The sequence below is a fragment of the Callithrix jacchus genome, chromosome 21 (genome assembly GCF_049354715.1).
Source record: "Callithrix jacchus isolate 240 chromosome 21, calJac240_pri, whole genome shotgun sequence".
Classification (NCBI taxonomy): Eukaryota; Metazoa; Chordata; class Mammalia; order Primates; family Cebidae; genus Callithrix; species Callithrix jacchus.
This window is the reverse complement of record NC_133522.1, coordinates 32,320,156-32,334,902: the sequence shown is the minus strand read 5'-3', so window position 1 is coordinate 32,334,902 and position 14,747 is coordinate 32,320,156. Positions and strand designations below refer to the sequence as shown.

General features: G+C 40.1%; 1 protein-coding gene across 18 annotated transcripts in view; it reads left to right on the top strand.

The window, feature by feature from the left end:
- The window catches only part of APP (amyloid beta precursor protein), a 280,730-nt gene that overhangs the window by 57,051 nt on the left and 208,932 nt on the right, over positions 1-14,747 (top strand). For all 18 annotated transcript variants that reach the window (XM_078358835.1, XM_078358826.1, XM_078358833.1 and 15 more), the window contains exon 2: positions 7,094-7,261. In XM_078358835.1, coding sequence (XP_078214961.1) covers positions 7,142-7,261 — 120 coding nt within the window. In that variant the 5' untranslated portion in view covers positions 7,094-7,141. The remainder of the gene's footprint in view (positions 1-7,093; positions 7,262-14,747) is intronic.

Here is a 14,747-nt window from a genome sequence, read left to right as displayed (position 1 = left end):
GAGTACAACATTACTCACAAGTATACATGGTATAGTATGTGTACGGTTTCATACTTGTTTGTGTGTGTGAAGTTAAAACATTCCCCTTTTTAGGACTAAATGGACATTAACTGAATTATAAACTGCTTTTCTTCTAAATGAATGATTGGTTCTTACGTTGCCCAGGTTGGCCTCGAACACGTAGCCTCGCCTCCTCAAGCGCCAGGACAACTGGCCTGAGCCACTGCAGCTCCCTGTAAACCATTTTTGAGGCTGAGTTTGGTTGCTATGCATAAGATGCTATTTTTTTGTAATTCCAGTTTTGTATCCATTTGCATCAGTCATAGCAGTAGATGCCACTCTTTCTGGGGCCTGCCTAAATGCATGCTTCAAATGTTGGTTATTAATTTCATGAGTGGTGAATAACAAAGGCTGCTATTGATGGACCTCTTGATTTCCTACTGGGCACCAGCAACGAGCATGACTTACTGGCCTTGTTATGAGAGGGGAGGACTTTTGGGTCAACCTGAGAACATCTATCCTTTGAGTAGAAAGAAAGCTTGGTGTATCAAGTTGGTGCAAAAGTCATTGTGATTTTCGCCCCAACTTAATATCAACAGAGGCCATGAAAAACATCAAGGGAGGCTAGCTTGTCATTTGAAGCCGAATCAACAGTGACCCCAAAAAGAATATCAACTTTCCAGGAGGGAAATATGTAGATTGCTTCTCTGAGAGGAATTGTTTTTCTCCCATTCACTTTCCTGGCAAATCATTTTTAGGCTGAAACTCAAGCTGTGAAATAACTGTGCAGCAAACAGTAGCTGTGAATAGATGTGGCGACTCTCGACAAGGGTAAGTAGAAACCACGTGCAGTTTCGGTCATCACATCTTATTTTTCTCTTTTACTAGCTTCTCTGTTTTTGCTGACTGCAAATACATGCACACACACACAGGGGCAAAGCCTTGGAAAATTGCAATTTTCCATTTTAATTTGATAGACAGCCTGGTCACATTAACAGAACCCTTGACGGAATAGGTTGAATTCCCTTCTCTGTCTCTATAACCCAATGGCCTTGGATTTGTCCTTACCCCACCGCCTTTTCCTCCTTCCTAGGGGCCACTTCTGGGATCCTAGTTGTAGTTTCACTTCTCTCTCTGTTAGTGATGAAATGAGCAACTGCAGATGTTCCGCTTCTGCTGGAAATACATTTTTGGCATTTAAAAGAAAACTCTACAGATGAATTATTCCCTTGAAAGGGGTTCACTCTCAAATTTTCTAGATTATGATTCTAGAAAACAGTTCTTTACATTTGACAGTGGAGAACTGAGATGTTTTAATATTAAAATTTAAAGCACTCTTATGGGGTAGAATTGAATTATGCTCAGGTTAAGGGAATCCTGTATTTATGTCAGGAAACCACGGATTTGTTAGAAATAGTATCTCTGCAAAGCCGGGCACAGTGGCTCACAGAGGCTGAGGTAGGAGGATCACTTGAGGTTAGGAGTTTGAGACCAGCCTGGCCAACATGGTGAAACCCCGTCTCTATTAAAATACAAAAATGAGCTGGGCATGGTGGCACGTGCCTGTAATCCCAGCTACTTGGAGGTCGAGGTAGGAGAATAACTTGAACCCAGGAGGCGAGAGATTATATTGAGCCTCTGCACTTCAGAGATCCTTCCACTTCATTTCAGCCTGGGTGAGGAGTGAGACTGTGTCTCAAAAAATAAAAATAAACTAAAATTGTGAGTATGCAAGAATCTGACTTGAAGAAGTTTGAACTGATTAAAAAGTGCCAAATACTTCATTATATGAGGCCAGCTATTTAGACCAGTGAGCAGTTGGTTCAAATGCAGAAAATGAAAACAGATGGCTTTCATTAGCCAGAAACCTGAAAAGGGCATAAATTCATGGATACAACTAAGCTATGGATCTGTGCCCTCTCCTTGCCAAGCAGGACCTCTCAGCCAGCAAAACAGAGAGCTCCTTGTTCACTTTTCCCTCCTAGTTGGGACCCTGTTGGGAAGGAATGCTGCCAAGCATGCTCTAGAAGGAATTTTGATCTCCTGGATGATAACAGAAACTTTTTGGAGAAAGGGAACACCTTGTTTGAAAGGACAGCAAGAGAACTTGTTCAAGAAGGTGGCTTTGCATTTAATTAAAAACTGTAGCAACTGCAGGCATCTAGTTTCCAGGTTCACTTCTGCAGTCTGGTCCAGATGAGGTATATATGTATATATTTGTTTATGTGGTCCCCTTAGGCTCTTTGACAGCCACTTTCTATCTAAATAGCTTTGGAAAGTCCATTTCACTTCAGCATTCAGTATTGCGGCTCAAAAATTTTTTTTTCTGGTAACAAAAATATATCTTTTTCTGTTAAGAGTTGCTGCATTCTTAAGTTTAAGATGTATGTCCCTGTAGTGCGCAGCACTCCGTAGACAGCCTCTTGTTTTTGAGGCAGTTTGTGAATGCGCCATTGTTTTTAGCTGGTTATTTTGTTCATTGTCAGGAATGCTGTTTTCCCATGGGAAAGCATCTTCAGTTTTATGATGTCAGTGGAAAGTCATTCTGTTTACAAGAATTACCTTCATATTCGGTCTCAGAAATGCATAGACCACCAATGGCCAGTTATACCAGGGTTCTCCTCTTTTAGATGTTATCTTAGATGTTTGCAAAGTAACCTTAACTCAGAATAGTGTTAAGACATAAATAGAACTAAAGTGTAGTACTTCAGTGGTCGTATTTCCCATCTACTGAATTATTTATATTTCTTTTAGAAAAGAAAAATGTTAAAAAAAAATTAGGAATAATTATCTTTAGGATGACTTTGTAACAGAGTATGCATTTTTACTGGCAGTGAATATCTGACTCAAAGATTTCAATTTTAAGAGTGTCCATATTAAAAGATCCTCAACAGGACCTTGTGTATGATTTATTAAGTCATTTCTTTGAGGCTTCATTCAGGGAAAGGAAGTTAACCCTTGGATGGCAATGTTCATCTCTTGTATGACCACATTTCCTTCTGACTGTGATTAGCAACTGGGCTTTGTTTCTTAAATCGGTTATTTGATGCAGTTGAGGATGCTGTGGGTTGTCTTGTTTTAATTAAGGGAGGCAGGAATACATAGTGAAGCTGTGGAATTCTTTGCAGGTGGACAAATTCTTGGCAGTAAGACTAGGAAGGCTTCTGGTTCAATTAGTATCTCCTAGCTAATTGCTCTGATTTCCATGTACACACCTGGTATTGGTTTGGAAAAAAATTTTGCTTGAGAAACACGGCTTTTGTGAGTTGATGTTTATTTGTGAAGGGTCTTTTGTAATGTCAAATGTAAAAAGGTCTATACATACAACCAATTTTACAGTTTCTAATTCAACAGTTTTCCCTAATTATTGAGGATTTGAAGTTTAAATTATTAAACTCTCTCCACTTGAAGAATATAGAGCATGTTATTTGTCACAATTCTCTATATATTTATTTTTAAAGTTAATATTAAATCTCATCTGGTGGAAAACCTGAAAGGAAATGAAGCATGTATTTTCTAGTCCAAACTCTTGATTGTTAAAATGAAGAGAACATAAGACAAAGGGTCATAATCAATTTTTTTTTTTGAGATAGAGTTTCGCTCTGTCACCCAGACTCTGGAGTACAGTAGCGTGATCTTGGCTCACTGCAACCTCTGTCTCCCAGGTTCAAGAGATTCTTCTGCCTCAGGCTCCTGAGTAGCTGGGATTACAGGCACACACCACCATGCCTGGATAATTTTTGTATTTTTAGTAGAGACAGGGTTTCACCATGTTGGCCAGGCTGGTCTCAAACTCCTGACCTTGTGATCCACACACCTCAGCCTCCCAAAGTGTTGGGATAACAGGCAAGAGCCACAGTCAATTTATTTTTTAAAAAGTTTTAAAAATTACCACCTTTTGGTAGTCATCATACACACATATGCCAACGGATGGCATTAAAAAATGAAGAGAACATAAGACAGTTAGAGGATCATAATCAATTTATTTGAAAAAAATATGTAGCATCAGGTGCAATGGCTCACGCCTGTAATCCCAGCACTTTGGGAGGCCGAGGTGGGCGGATCACAAGGCCAGGAGTTCCAGACCAGTCAGGCCAATATAGTGAAACCCCATCTCTACTAAACCTATTAAAAAATTAGCTGGGCATGGTGGTACATGCCTGTAATCCCAACTGCTCTGGAGGCTGAGGCAGGAGAATTGCTTGAACCTGGGAAGTGGAGGTTGCAACGAGCCAAGATCGTGCCTCTGTACTCCAGCCTTGGCGACAGAGCGAGACTCCGTCTGGAGAGGGGGTGGGGGGTTAAAAAAACTACCACTTTTGGTAATCAGCATACACACATATACCAACAGATGGCATGAAAATATCTGTAAAGTCAAGGAGCAGGGAGGATGACAAAGTGAAGAACAGAAGAAATAAAAGGAAGTTAAATCAATAGAGGCAAAAAATGAAGAAGCATTTACTTGGTTTGTCAGGTAGGGTGGCCTGTTGTGTTTTGCCAGAAGCATTCCTGGTTTTAGCATCAAATGCCTCAGCACATGGCAGCTGACTCCTTCACAGTGAGTGATCCCTGAGGGCACTGAAGAACTGTGACGCCCTTTATGTCCTCGTTTTGGATGTTACATATCATTATGCCCTTCCTGACCTTTCTGGTAGCAAAGGTTTGTTTTAAAAGAGTTGCAGCATTTTTAAGTCTAGTATGTACGTCTTTGGAAGTTACACCATCATCATTTCTGCTGTACTCCACTTGTTGCACAGACAAACCCTGATGTATTGTGGGATTGTCCAAGGTCCATGAACAGCAGGAGGCAGGGACTCCTGGGGGCCTTCTTGGAAGCTGGCTGCCATGGGGAGAGAAATTGTCGATTAAATGCTCCTTTTGAGGAGGAAATGGAATCAAGGACAAGGACAGGCGCGGTGGCTCATGCCTTGTAATCCCAGCCCATTGGGAGGCTTAGGTGGGCAGATCATGAGGTCAGGAGTTCGAGACCAGCCTGACCAACATGGTGAAACTCTGTCTCTACTAAAAATACAACAGAATTAGCTGGGTGTGGTGGCATATGCCTGTAATCCCAGCTACTCGGGAGGCTAAGGCAGGGGAATTGCTTGAACCAGGGAGGTGGAGGTTGCAGTGTCCAGCCTTGGGTGACAGAGTAAGACTCTGTCTCAAAAATAAATAAATAAAATAAAAACAATGGTACACCACTTTCCTTAGACATTGTAATGAACAGATTGTGGATAAACAAAGGTACAGAGAGAGTTTGAGGTAGAGAGGAGGAGATGAAGTCAACAGAATATATTTACCAGCTATTGTAAAGGCTCATTAGTGTCTCCCTACAGTTAGGGATAAGGTAGCAACATGCCACCAAGACTGGAAATCTTCAGGACAGGAATGAATTCGGAAGGTGAACAGAATAAAGTACTGTGGGAACAGTGGTGGTCCATGAGTGGATTGTACGTTCCTTACGGGCAGGGCCCTCCATAGCATGTAACGCAGGGCCTTATCCACAGGTATCTGATTATTATTTGACTTTCTTTAACATTTTTGCAATGTTATTATGTGTACTACTTATTTCGGTATGATTGGCAACATTTGCATTTTGATTTCTAAGATAAAGATAATTTCCTCTTAATCCCTCAGGAAGGCTGTGAAATTAAAATTTATAGAGCATTCTACTTAGCCTGCTGTTTTGCATCTATCAGAGAATGAGACCCCCAGTTTCATGGAAATCACAGGAGTGGCAAGGGGCTCAGATGGAGGAGTTGAGGGGTCCCAGCTATTTCTGCAGATGATCTAGATATTTTGGCATCAGCTGCTTTTACTTAACCATCTGGCAGAATGTAAAGGCAGAATTTTGTTAAATATTGGAAAAGTTACTTGAAAACGATTTCATTTCTTCAACTGAAATTCCTCAGTGCAATTTTAGTTGGTGTTTTTCCTCCTGTGGATAGTTTTTAGGAGTGATATAAGTTATCATGGAGTCACCCAGTTATTGAGTGTGTGAATGAATGGCTTCTGTTGGAAGTTAGTTCTTCTTGACATGGATGTCTCACATTTCCCCAGCAGCTGGCATTAACAAGGGAGGGCCTATCATGATTAATAACCCTTCTGATTCCTTGATTTAAGTAACATCTTTACTCCTGTGGATATACTTTTCATCTCTTGCCAATTTTTTTTTTCTTTTTGAGATACCAGAACCTATTAAATGACGTAGTACAGCTATTTCAGGACTTCCATTTTGTCTTTTAAAAATATTTTTGTAAAGGTAATGCCTGTACACAGAAGGGTTTGAAAATACAGAAGGCACCCTTTTTCATCAAGTTATTTTTGTGAAGTGGTATATTGCCTCAGTGGTAATAGCTAGGACCCCTTACTCACTATTCAGCCGGTACTATGCAGAGCCCGCAATGAGACATTGTTGGCTCCTTGCAGATGATTGGGAGAGGAGACACCAGTACCCTTAGCAGACTTCTAAAGAGCTGAGAGAGTGATAACCAGAAAATAATCTGGGAAAAACCAGGTAGAATTGCCAGCATATTCAGTTATATTTGGGGATGGTGAATTCTACAGTGAATTTTTCTGTTCAGAATCATAATGCATTCACATGCTAACTAACAATGCCATGCTCTCATTCCTGAGAGGTGGCACACAATATTACTTTCAGGCTTGGTCATCAAGCAGGGCCTGGCAGGCATTGTGCTCTGTGTGAGTCAGTTGGAGTTTATTATGAGAACGTGGTAGCCTCCACAGTTACTATGTTTATTTTAGAAAAACATCTTATTTGTTGTCAGAACCTTTCGGCAGGTACCGCAAAATCTGATACGGGAAAATGTATAATTTTTTCATGAATAAATCCCTTTCAGTATTGGTAATTTCCTTCTCTATTTTAGTATGAAAGAAAGCACTATCTTATAGGTAGCTAGAAATGTCTGTGGCATGTGTGATACTTCATCTAAAGGAGTGCTGAAGACAGGGCTGATTCCTAATTGAGAATTAGCGAGAATGGAACTCTTTGATACTTGGCCCTGTTCTTCTGCCCAGCCTCTGCTTTGGAGCGATGGATTCTATAACTAACTGAACCTTCTTCTTTCAGGTACCCACTGATGGCAATGCTGGCCTGCTGGCTGAACCCCAGATTGCCATGTTCTGTGGCAGACTGAACATGCACATGAATGTGCAGAATGGGAAGTGGGAGTCAGATCCATCAGGAACCAAAACCTGCATTGATACCAAGGAAGGCATCCTGCAGTACTGCCAAGAAGTAAGTCCGGGCTGGTGGCCAGTAGTTCACATTGGATCACATGCATTCCTTTTTGAAAAATTTAACTTCTTATATTTTGCATCAGTTTTTTAACCCTTACAGTAAAAATCTTGATTCCTAATGATTGACCATACCATTAACATATGTATTTGTATTACCCTACAATGTACCTATAAATGTTTCTAAAATTATGATGTCATATTTTGACCATCAGTAAACAGTAAAGTTTAGGATATCTCAGCACATACTTCTTTTTTCTCACTCTGTCGCCCAGGTTGACGTGCAGTGGCATGATTATGGCTTACTGCAGCCTCCACCTCCTGGGCTCCCGTGACCCTCCCATCTCAGCCTCCCAAGTAGCTGGACTATAGGTGCATGCCACCAGGCCTGATTGATTTTTTTAATTTTTGGTAGAGATGGGGTCTCCTTTTGTTGGCCTGGCTTGTCTGAAACTCCTGGGCTCAAGTGATCCTCTGCCTCGACTTCCCAAAGTGCCAAGATTACAGGCATGAGCCACCATGCCCAGCCCTCCACACTTCCTTTTATCTTTAGTATATATCTCACCATGGCTCTACAGTCAAGGTCTTATGGTTAAAAGTGCTAGAATTATTTTTTTTTCTGTTACCAGCTTGATATATTTTACTTCATTTATATCTGTTTGTGTTCTATTAGATTTTAGTTTTTTTCCTCCCTTATTAATTTTACATTTTGACTATCCTGTTCTTTAAAATGTGATACTCAGAAAGCTCACTTTTCACCCATTCTATATTGATAAACATTTTCATTGTTCCCGATTCATTTTTTTTTGGCAAAAGAAAATACACATTTTTACTTCTTGTACAAAAAAAAAGTAAAAAGTGCACTGTTCTGCACTTTGCTTCCTTTTTAACTTAACTTTATATCCTAGAAATCATGCCCTCCAGTTTTTGTTGATCTTCATTTTTGTTTAATTCTTTGTAGTCTTTTTGCTGTTACTATACAGGCTGCTCCTTTCTTGTTCAATTTAAAATAGCTGGAGTTCCAGGCATTTTATCTCACACTTCTTAGATAGTTTATCTCTTCTAGGACATGTGACTGCATCTTAAGAACATTGGAAGTAATTAGTCTTATGCTTGTTGGCAAAGCAAAATTCTTGACACTCATTATAAACAGCAGATAGCCTGGCAGCGTTTTCTTTTGTTGTAATCCTGTTTGTACTAGAAATTTTTCTTTAGCCTACTTGAATAAGGAATGTTTACTGTTTAATTAACATTACTATTACTATTAAAATCTTTTTAAATTATAAATTCTAAAATTATTGAAAGGTCTAATTTGTTTTGATAGCACTCTAAGAAAGGACAATCTCTAATTAAAAGCAAAAGCATTTATAACATCACAATACATTAAATATTAAGTAAGTTTTATCTTGAAAGGAGTGTGAACCATGATGTGAAATGATGAATTGTGGACATCACTAATACTAAAGTTCATTATATGTATTTTTACAAGACCATTCTGTGTGCTGACTTACTAAGTATGGGTTGGTAATAAATCAGCTTTTGCCTGGGTGTGACTTTTATGAAGTATCCATTTTAGAAATATTACATTCTATTAAAGAGTTCTTGTAGTACAATTTTGTAGATAAGTTATAAATTTTATCAATCAGTTACTCTGTGCCTACTTACATGTTTTTGATACCATTTTACTTTTTGGATATATGCATACTGATTATGTATTCTAAGTATTAAATCCACTTTTTTTAAAGGCTAGAATTAAAATTTAGTTTATAACATTGACCAAACTGCCCTTTTCTGGTGAACTGACTGTTTTGGTACATGTGTCATAGTTTGCATCTAAGTTTTTCCTCCCTCACTTTCACGTATGAGTAACCAGATGTTTTCACATTTGTATGGTGGCCATGTAGAAGTTAGTCTTCTTCACCCTGGGAATACCCCTTTTTCCCGTTTCCCTTAGAGGTCCTACTAATGTCTGGTTAGCTTTACTTTCTGTTTTAGCCTGTTGTTTGTCCCAAGGTGTATTAGTCTGCTCTCACGTTGCTATAATAAACTACCTGCAACTGGGTAATTTATAAAGAAAAGAGGTTTAATTGGTTCACGGTTCCAAAGACTGTACGGAAAGCATGGCTGGGGAGACCACAGGAAGCTTACAACCATGGCAGAAGGTGAAGGGGAAGTAGTCACATCTTCACATGGCTGGAGCAAGAAAGAGAAAAATTATGAAGGGAGAGGTACTACACACTTTGAAACAACCAGATCTCATGAGAACACTATCATGGGACAGCACTGGAGGGAAGGTGCTTACCTATTAGAAACCACTTCTGTGATTCAGTCACTTCCCACCAGGCCCCACCTTCAACACTGGGGATTACAGTTCAACATGAGATTTGGGTAGGGACACAGAGCCAAACTGTATCAAAGGATTAAGCCACAGAGTGGTTTTTCCAAGCCCTGGACTTTACCAGATTGTTGGCGGCCACCATGAGTGAAGAGAGTTAGCCCTTTGCTGTCACCGTCCTGTTGCAATTCTGGTATTATCTATCCTCCTCTGCCTACCACCCACCCACGGAAGTCTTGCAGGATGATGTACACCAGCCAGATTCTTATACATTGGCTCCATAAGTAAGAAAGAGCCAAAACATCATATCTTGTGAGCCATTTTAATGGATTTGGTCTTTATTTTGTAGCAACAGGAAGCCATCAGACTTTAGTTTTTCTAAAAAGAGGAGTGAGTGTAGATTTGCATTTAAATAAGTCACCCTCTTGCTTTGTCACTATGTCCCTGCCATATATCTTCATTCTCCCAGAGACTGCCATGCTGCAGCCTCTAGCCCTGTGCTGTCCATTACTGTAGCTACTGGCCCCTTGTGGCTGTTCGGCACTTGAAATGTGGCTAGTGGAAACTGATGTGTGCTATAAAATGAATACCAATTCTCGAAGATAAAATGTGAGAAAACCTGTAAAATGATCACATTCACTTTTATATAGATTCAACATTGAAATGGTTATATTTTAAATATATTGTTAAATACTCATAAATGTTACTGAGTTGTAACTATGCAATTAAAATGGATTTCACTTGTTTCTTTTGACTTTGTATGTGGCAGCAGGGAAAATGGGATTCCGTAGGCAGTTTGCATTCTGTTTCCATTGAATAGGGGTGTTCTCTGGGCTATTCCAAGCCACCAGTGACTCTGGGCCATAAAGGTCTTAGATCCCATGATCTGGCAAGTGGGAGAGGGAGGTAGAAATGAGTCCCTCCAAACTTTCCACTAGAACTCCACTGCAAGTACAAGTCAGGGAACAAGGCTTGTTTTGGGCCCTTTTAAATACATCTTTCATTAAATACATTTTGATGTAAGATGATGATATACCTTTTCCAGAGTCCTGCCATGCACTCTTCCTCCTCAGACATATGTCTCTGGGTACTAAGGGTGCAATGATAAACCTCACAAGGCCTATTATTTAAAGGGGGAGAAAAGCTTGTAAAATCATAATTTTAGCAATCTAAAAACTGACATGGTGACAGTGACATTAATAGCACTAGACCATCATTGATCATTCGCAAAGGGTCAGCTACTACGCTAAGTGCTTGCACTCATTTTTGCCTACTCAGTGCCACCTGTGGGGAAGAACCCAAGGAAAGCACCTTGGGGATTTCGCGACATTGAAGGCAAACAGAGAAACTGCACCATCCATGGAGATGAGCAGTGGCCAGAGAGAGAGGATAGGAAGTAGGAGGTGTTATATGCTGGGAATCAAGCTATGTAAATTTTTTAATGAGGGAAGCAATAAGAGAGCAAGCATGATGCAACCGGAAAGCAGTTGAAGTGTAATTTTTGACAAGGGAAAATCATGTCTGTCATGCAGACTGAACACGTCAAATATTTTGTTCAATTCATTAATAAGATGAATGGCAAGATGTTAAAACTGGTTCCTTTCGACTTGGAGAGATTTAAAATGCCTTCCCCAGCACACTTGATTTGCATGGCTATGAACAGGAATCATCTGGAATGATCTGGAATACCATGGAATTATTTCCATGGTACAGGAACACTTGCACTGCTATGAGATGTCTGCAGTATCCACCCCACCCTTACAGAGTTGTAAGGGTGCAAAATAGCTTGTATAGTTGTAAGTAATAAGAGTGTAAGAGTTTTAAGGGTGTAAGTTGTAAAATAGCTTCTTTAGTAACAAGTCAACCAGAGGAACATGCTATAGAATAGGCTAATCCTTTCCCTACCACCCTCAGGGTTTGAAAGACAACACTTGCTTTTCACTGCTAAGACACCCAGAGCTGTGACAAAAGACATTTCTGTTGTTTAAGCCATTCACAGTGAGGCAGCTTAGCATTTTGAGCTAAGACAAAGACTTACTATGGCTTCTGTAGGCAAAAGCCCTAGAGACCCAAAGCATTGTGAGAATTAACATTTCTACAGATCATGACTTACAGTGGATTTTATACAACACTTAGCTCTGACCTAGAGCACGCTAGTCATCATTAGGCAGATGCTTCTGGATGGTCTGTTTCTGGCACAGAGACTGGAGCGGTATGGGCAGGGGCTCTGTATCCATGTCATGCTGAGAAAGCCTCCCGTAAAATGGAGCCTGTGCTTTCCTTTTGCAGAGACCATTTCTTTTTATTGATAGAATTATTTTGGTTGTTTTTTTTTTTATAGAATCTCATTCTGTTGCCCAGGCTACAGTGTAGTGGCATGATCTCAGCCCATTGCAACCTCTGCCTCCTGGGTTCAAGTTCAAGTGATTCTCGTGCCTCAGCCTCCAGAATAGCCGGGATGACAGGTGCATGCCACTACACCTGGCTAATTTTTGTATTTTGGTAGAGACGGGGTTTCACTATGTTGGCAAGACTGGTCTTGAACTCCAGTGATTTACCCACCTTGGCCTCCCAAAGTGGTGGGATTACAGGCATGAGCCACCTTGCCCAACCTTCTATTGATAGAATTCTTAAGAGGTATTTTTTAGGCAAGAGTTGGCAGAGTGCTGGCCCATAGTCCAGATTTGTCTTCAGTTGATTTTTACCCACTTCAAATGCAGAGGCCATGATAACTCCATAGTAAAGTGATAAATCCAGGGCATGACTTAAAATATTTGGTTGTAATATCACAAAGTATGCTTCCGGAACACATTAAGCACACCAGATCCTTAGATTGTTCTTTTTGTTTAGTGTTTAGGGTAGTTTGTATGAATCATAGATGACCACAACAGACCCTCAGTTGTTATTTTCGTCTGGCAGTCTTTGATAGAAGAAAGTGCCTTTCCTCTCTTCTATACTAGAAGCAAAAAGCGTCTCTCATAGTATCATGGAAACAACTCAAATATGACTACGTCAATTATTCATCTTTTTCTTTTTTGAGACAGAATCCCACTCTGTCAACCAGGCTGGAGTGCAGTGGTACGATCTCGGCACACTGCAACCTTCGCCTACTGGGCTCAAGCAATTCTTGTGACACAGCCTCCCAAATAGCTGAGATTACAGACACCCACCACCACACCCAGCTAAATTTTTTATTCTTAGTAGAGATGGGGTTTCACCATGTTGGCCAGGCTGGTCTTGAACTCCTGACCTCAAGTGATCTGCCTACCTTGGCCTCCCAAAGTGCTGGAATTACCAGCTTGAGCCACTGTGCCTGGCAGTTATTCGTCATTTACCAGCATAAAGTGATCACTTGCCTTAATGAACTATTACAATACTGAAATTTTGGCCTGAGGAATTTATAAATATAAATAGAACAAAACAAAAATAATATTCCCCTTGAAACATATGCTAAAATCTAGGGCTAAAAATTAGAATTGTTAGATTTTATTGTCCTGTTTCTTTGGGATGAAATGAAGTTTTCAAAAATCATAGTTTTATTTAAACCAAAGGCTTTGGGAATTGAGAAGAATAAAGGGAGTGCTCTTCAATTCTGCATCTCAAGAATCTGTTTCTTCCCAAATTTAATACAGGCAAATGTAGTCAGTATTTACTGGGCACTGTAAGGATTTTGTGTCAGGTGTTGCTGAGTTGCTGAATACCATTCTTGGCCTATAACGACCTTATAAATGTATTAAACAATAAAATTGTGAAGAAAATTTAGAAAACTGCCAAGGTAGTTACAAATTATAGGGTCTTATTCTGGAGATAAGTAGGAGCTATGGGAGATTTTTAGCATGAATGTTTTCTCGTCAAGACACTTTTAGAAAAATTAGATTGTTTCCAAGAGTAGGTTAGACTAGGGAGAGAAGGAATTCAAATTACAAATAATAGTGTAAAAAACGTTGTGAGAGATTATCCTGTCCATCCTGTCACTCCTGATACCCTGAGGTGCTGTATTAAGGGCATCATTGCTCTTTGATACCCGAGCAATCCAGGAAGGCTGCGTCTTCAGTCTTTAAACCATGTCCTCACAGTCTTAAGCCATGTCCTCACTTTATGGTAGAAGAACGCAGGCAAGTGTTACGTATTGTCAGTTAAACAAGAAATTGGATGAGTCCGCATACTATTCTTCCTCTTTTAAAGAGAGAAATGGAAACAGGCTCCTCCAGCCTCTGTATTCCTATTAATAACATGCAGTGCACTTCCCGGAGCTAGCGGCTTCCCAAAGGCGTTGATGTCTCTGGTAACTTATACTGTGGGGCAGGTCTCTGGAGGGAACTTTGAGCAAGGTAAGCCTCAAATACAGGTGGAGATTTCCAATTGGGAAAGTTAGGTGAACGTGGCTTTGTTTATAATCTCTTTTTATTTAATTACAGGTGTACTCTCTTTTTCCTGTTTTCTTTTCCACCCTTTAACAATATCTAATATCTGCCCCTTTAACCTCCGTCTTTAAATGAACACTTGTTTGTCTGTAGTAATAGAATCAGGAAACAAAGGACAGCAGTGCCTGGACAGAGCAAAAACTGCTGTTAGATGAGTTGAGCAGAACCATTTCCTTTGCCCAACTTTCTACTCTAAAATACCTAACTGAACATGGGATTCTCAGACAAGAATTATTTCTCAACCTTTCTTTTTTCATTCTTTTCTTTTTTTTGAGACAGAGTCTCGCTCTGTTGCCCGGCGCCAGGCTGGAGTGCAGTGGCACAATATTGGCTCACTGCAACCTCTGCCTCCTGGTTTCAAGCAGTTCTCCTGCCTCAGCCTCCCAAGTAGCTGAGACTACAGGTGTGCGCCACAACGCCCAGTTAATTTTTGTGTTTTTTTTTTTTGTTGTTGTTGTTATTTTTTTTGTTTTTATAGTAGAGATGGGTTTTCACCTGTTGGCCAGGATGGTTTTGATCTCTTGACCTTGTGATCCGCCCACCTCAGCGTCCCAAGGTGCTGGGATTATAGGCGTGAGCCACCGTGCCAGGCCTCTTTTTTCATTCTATAGTATGTATGACATTAAAATAAATAAAAAGCGAACAACAGGTGGATTTTAATCTTACCACGTTGGAAGGTGTATTGTATACATCATCCAATGGGAGAAGTCCTGGTACATTCTTGACCA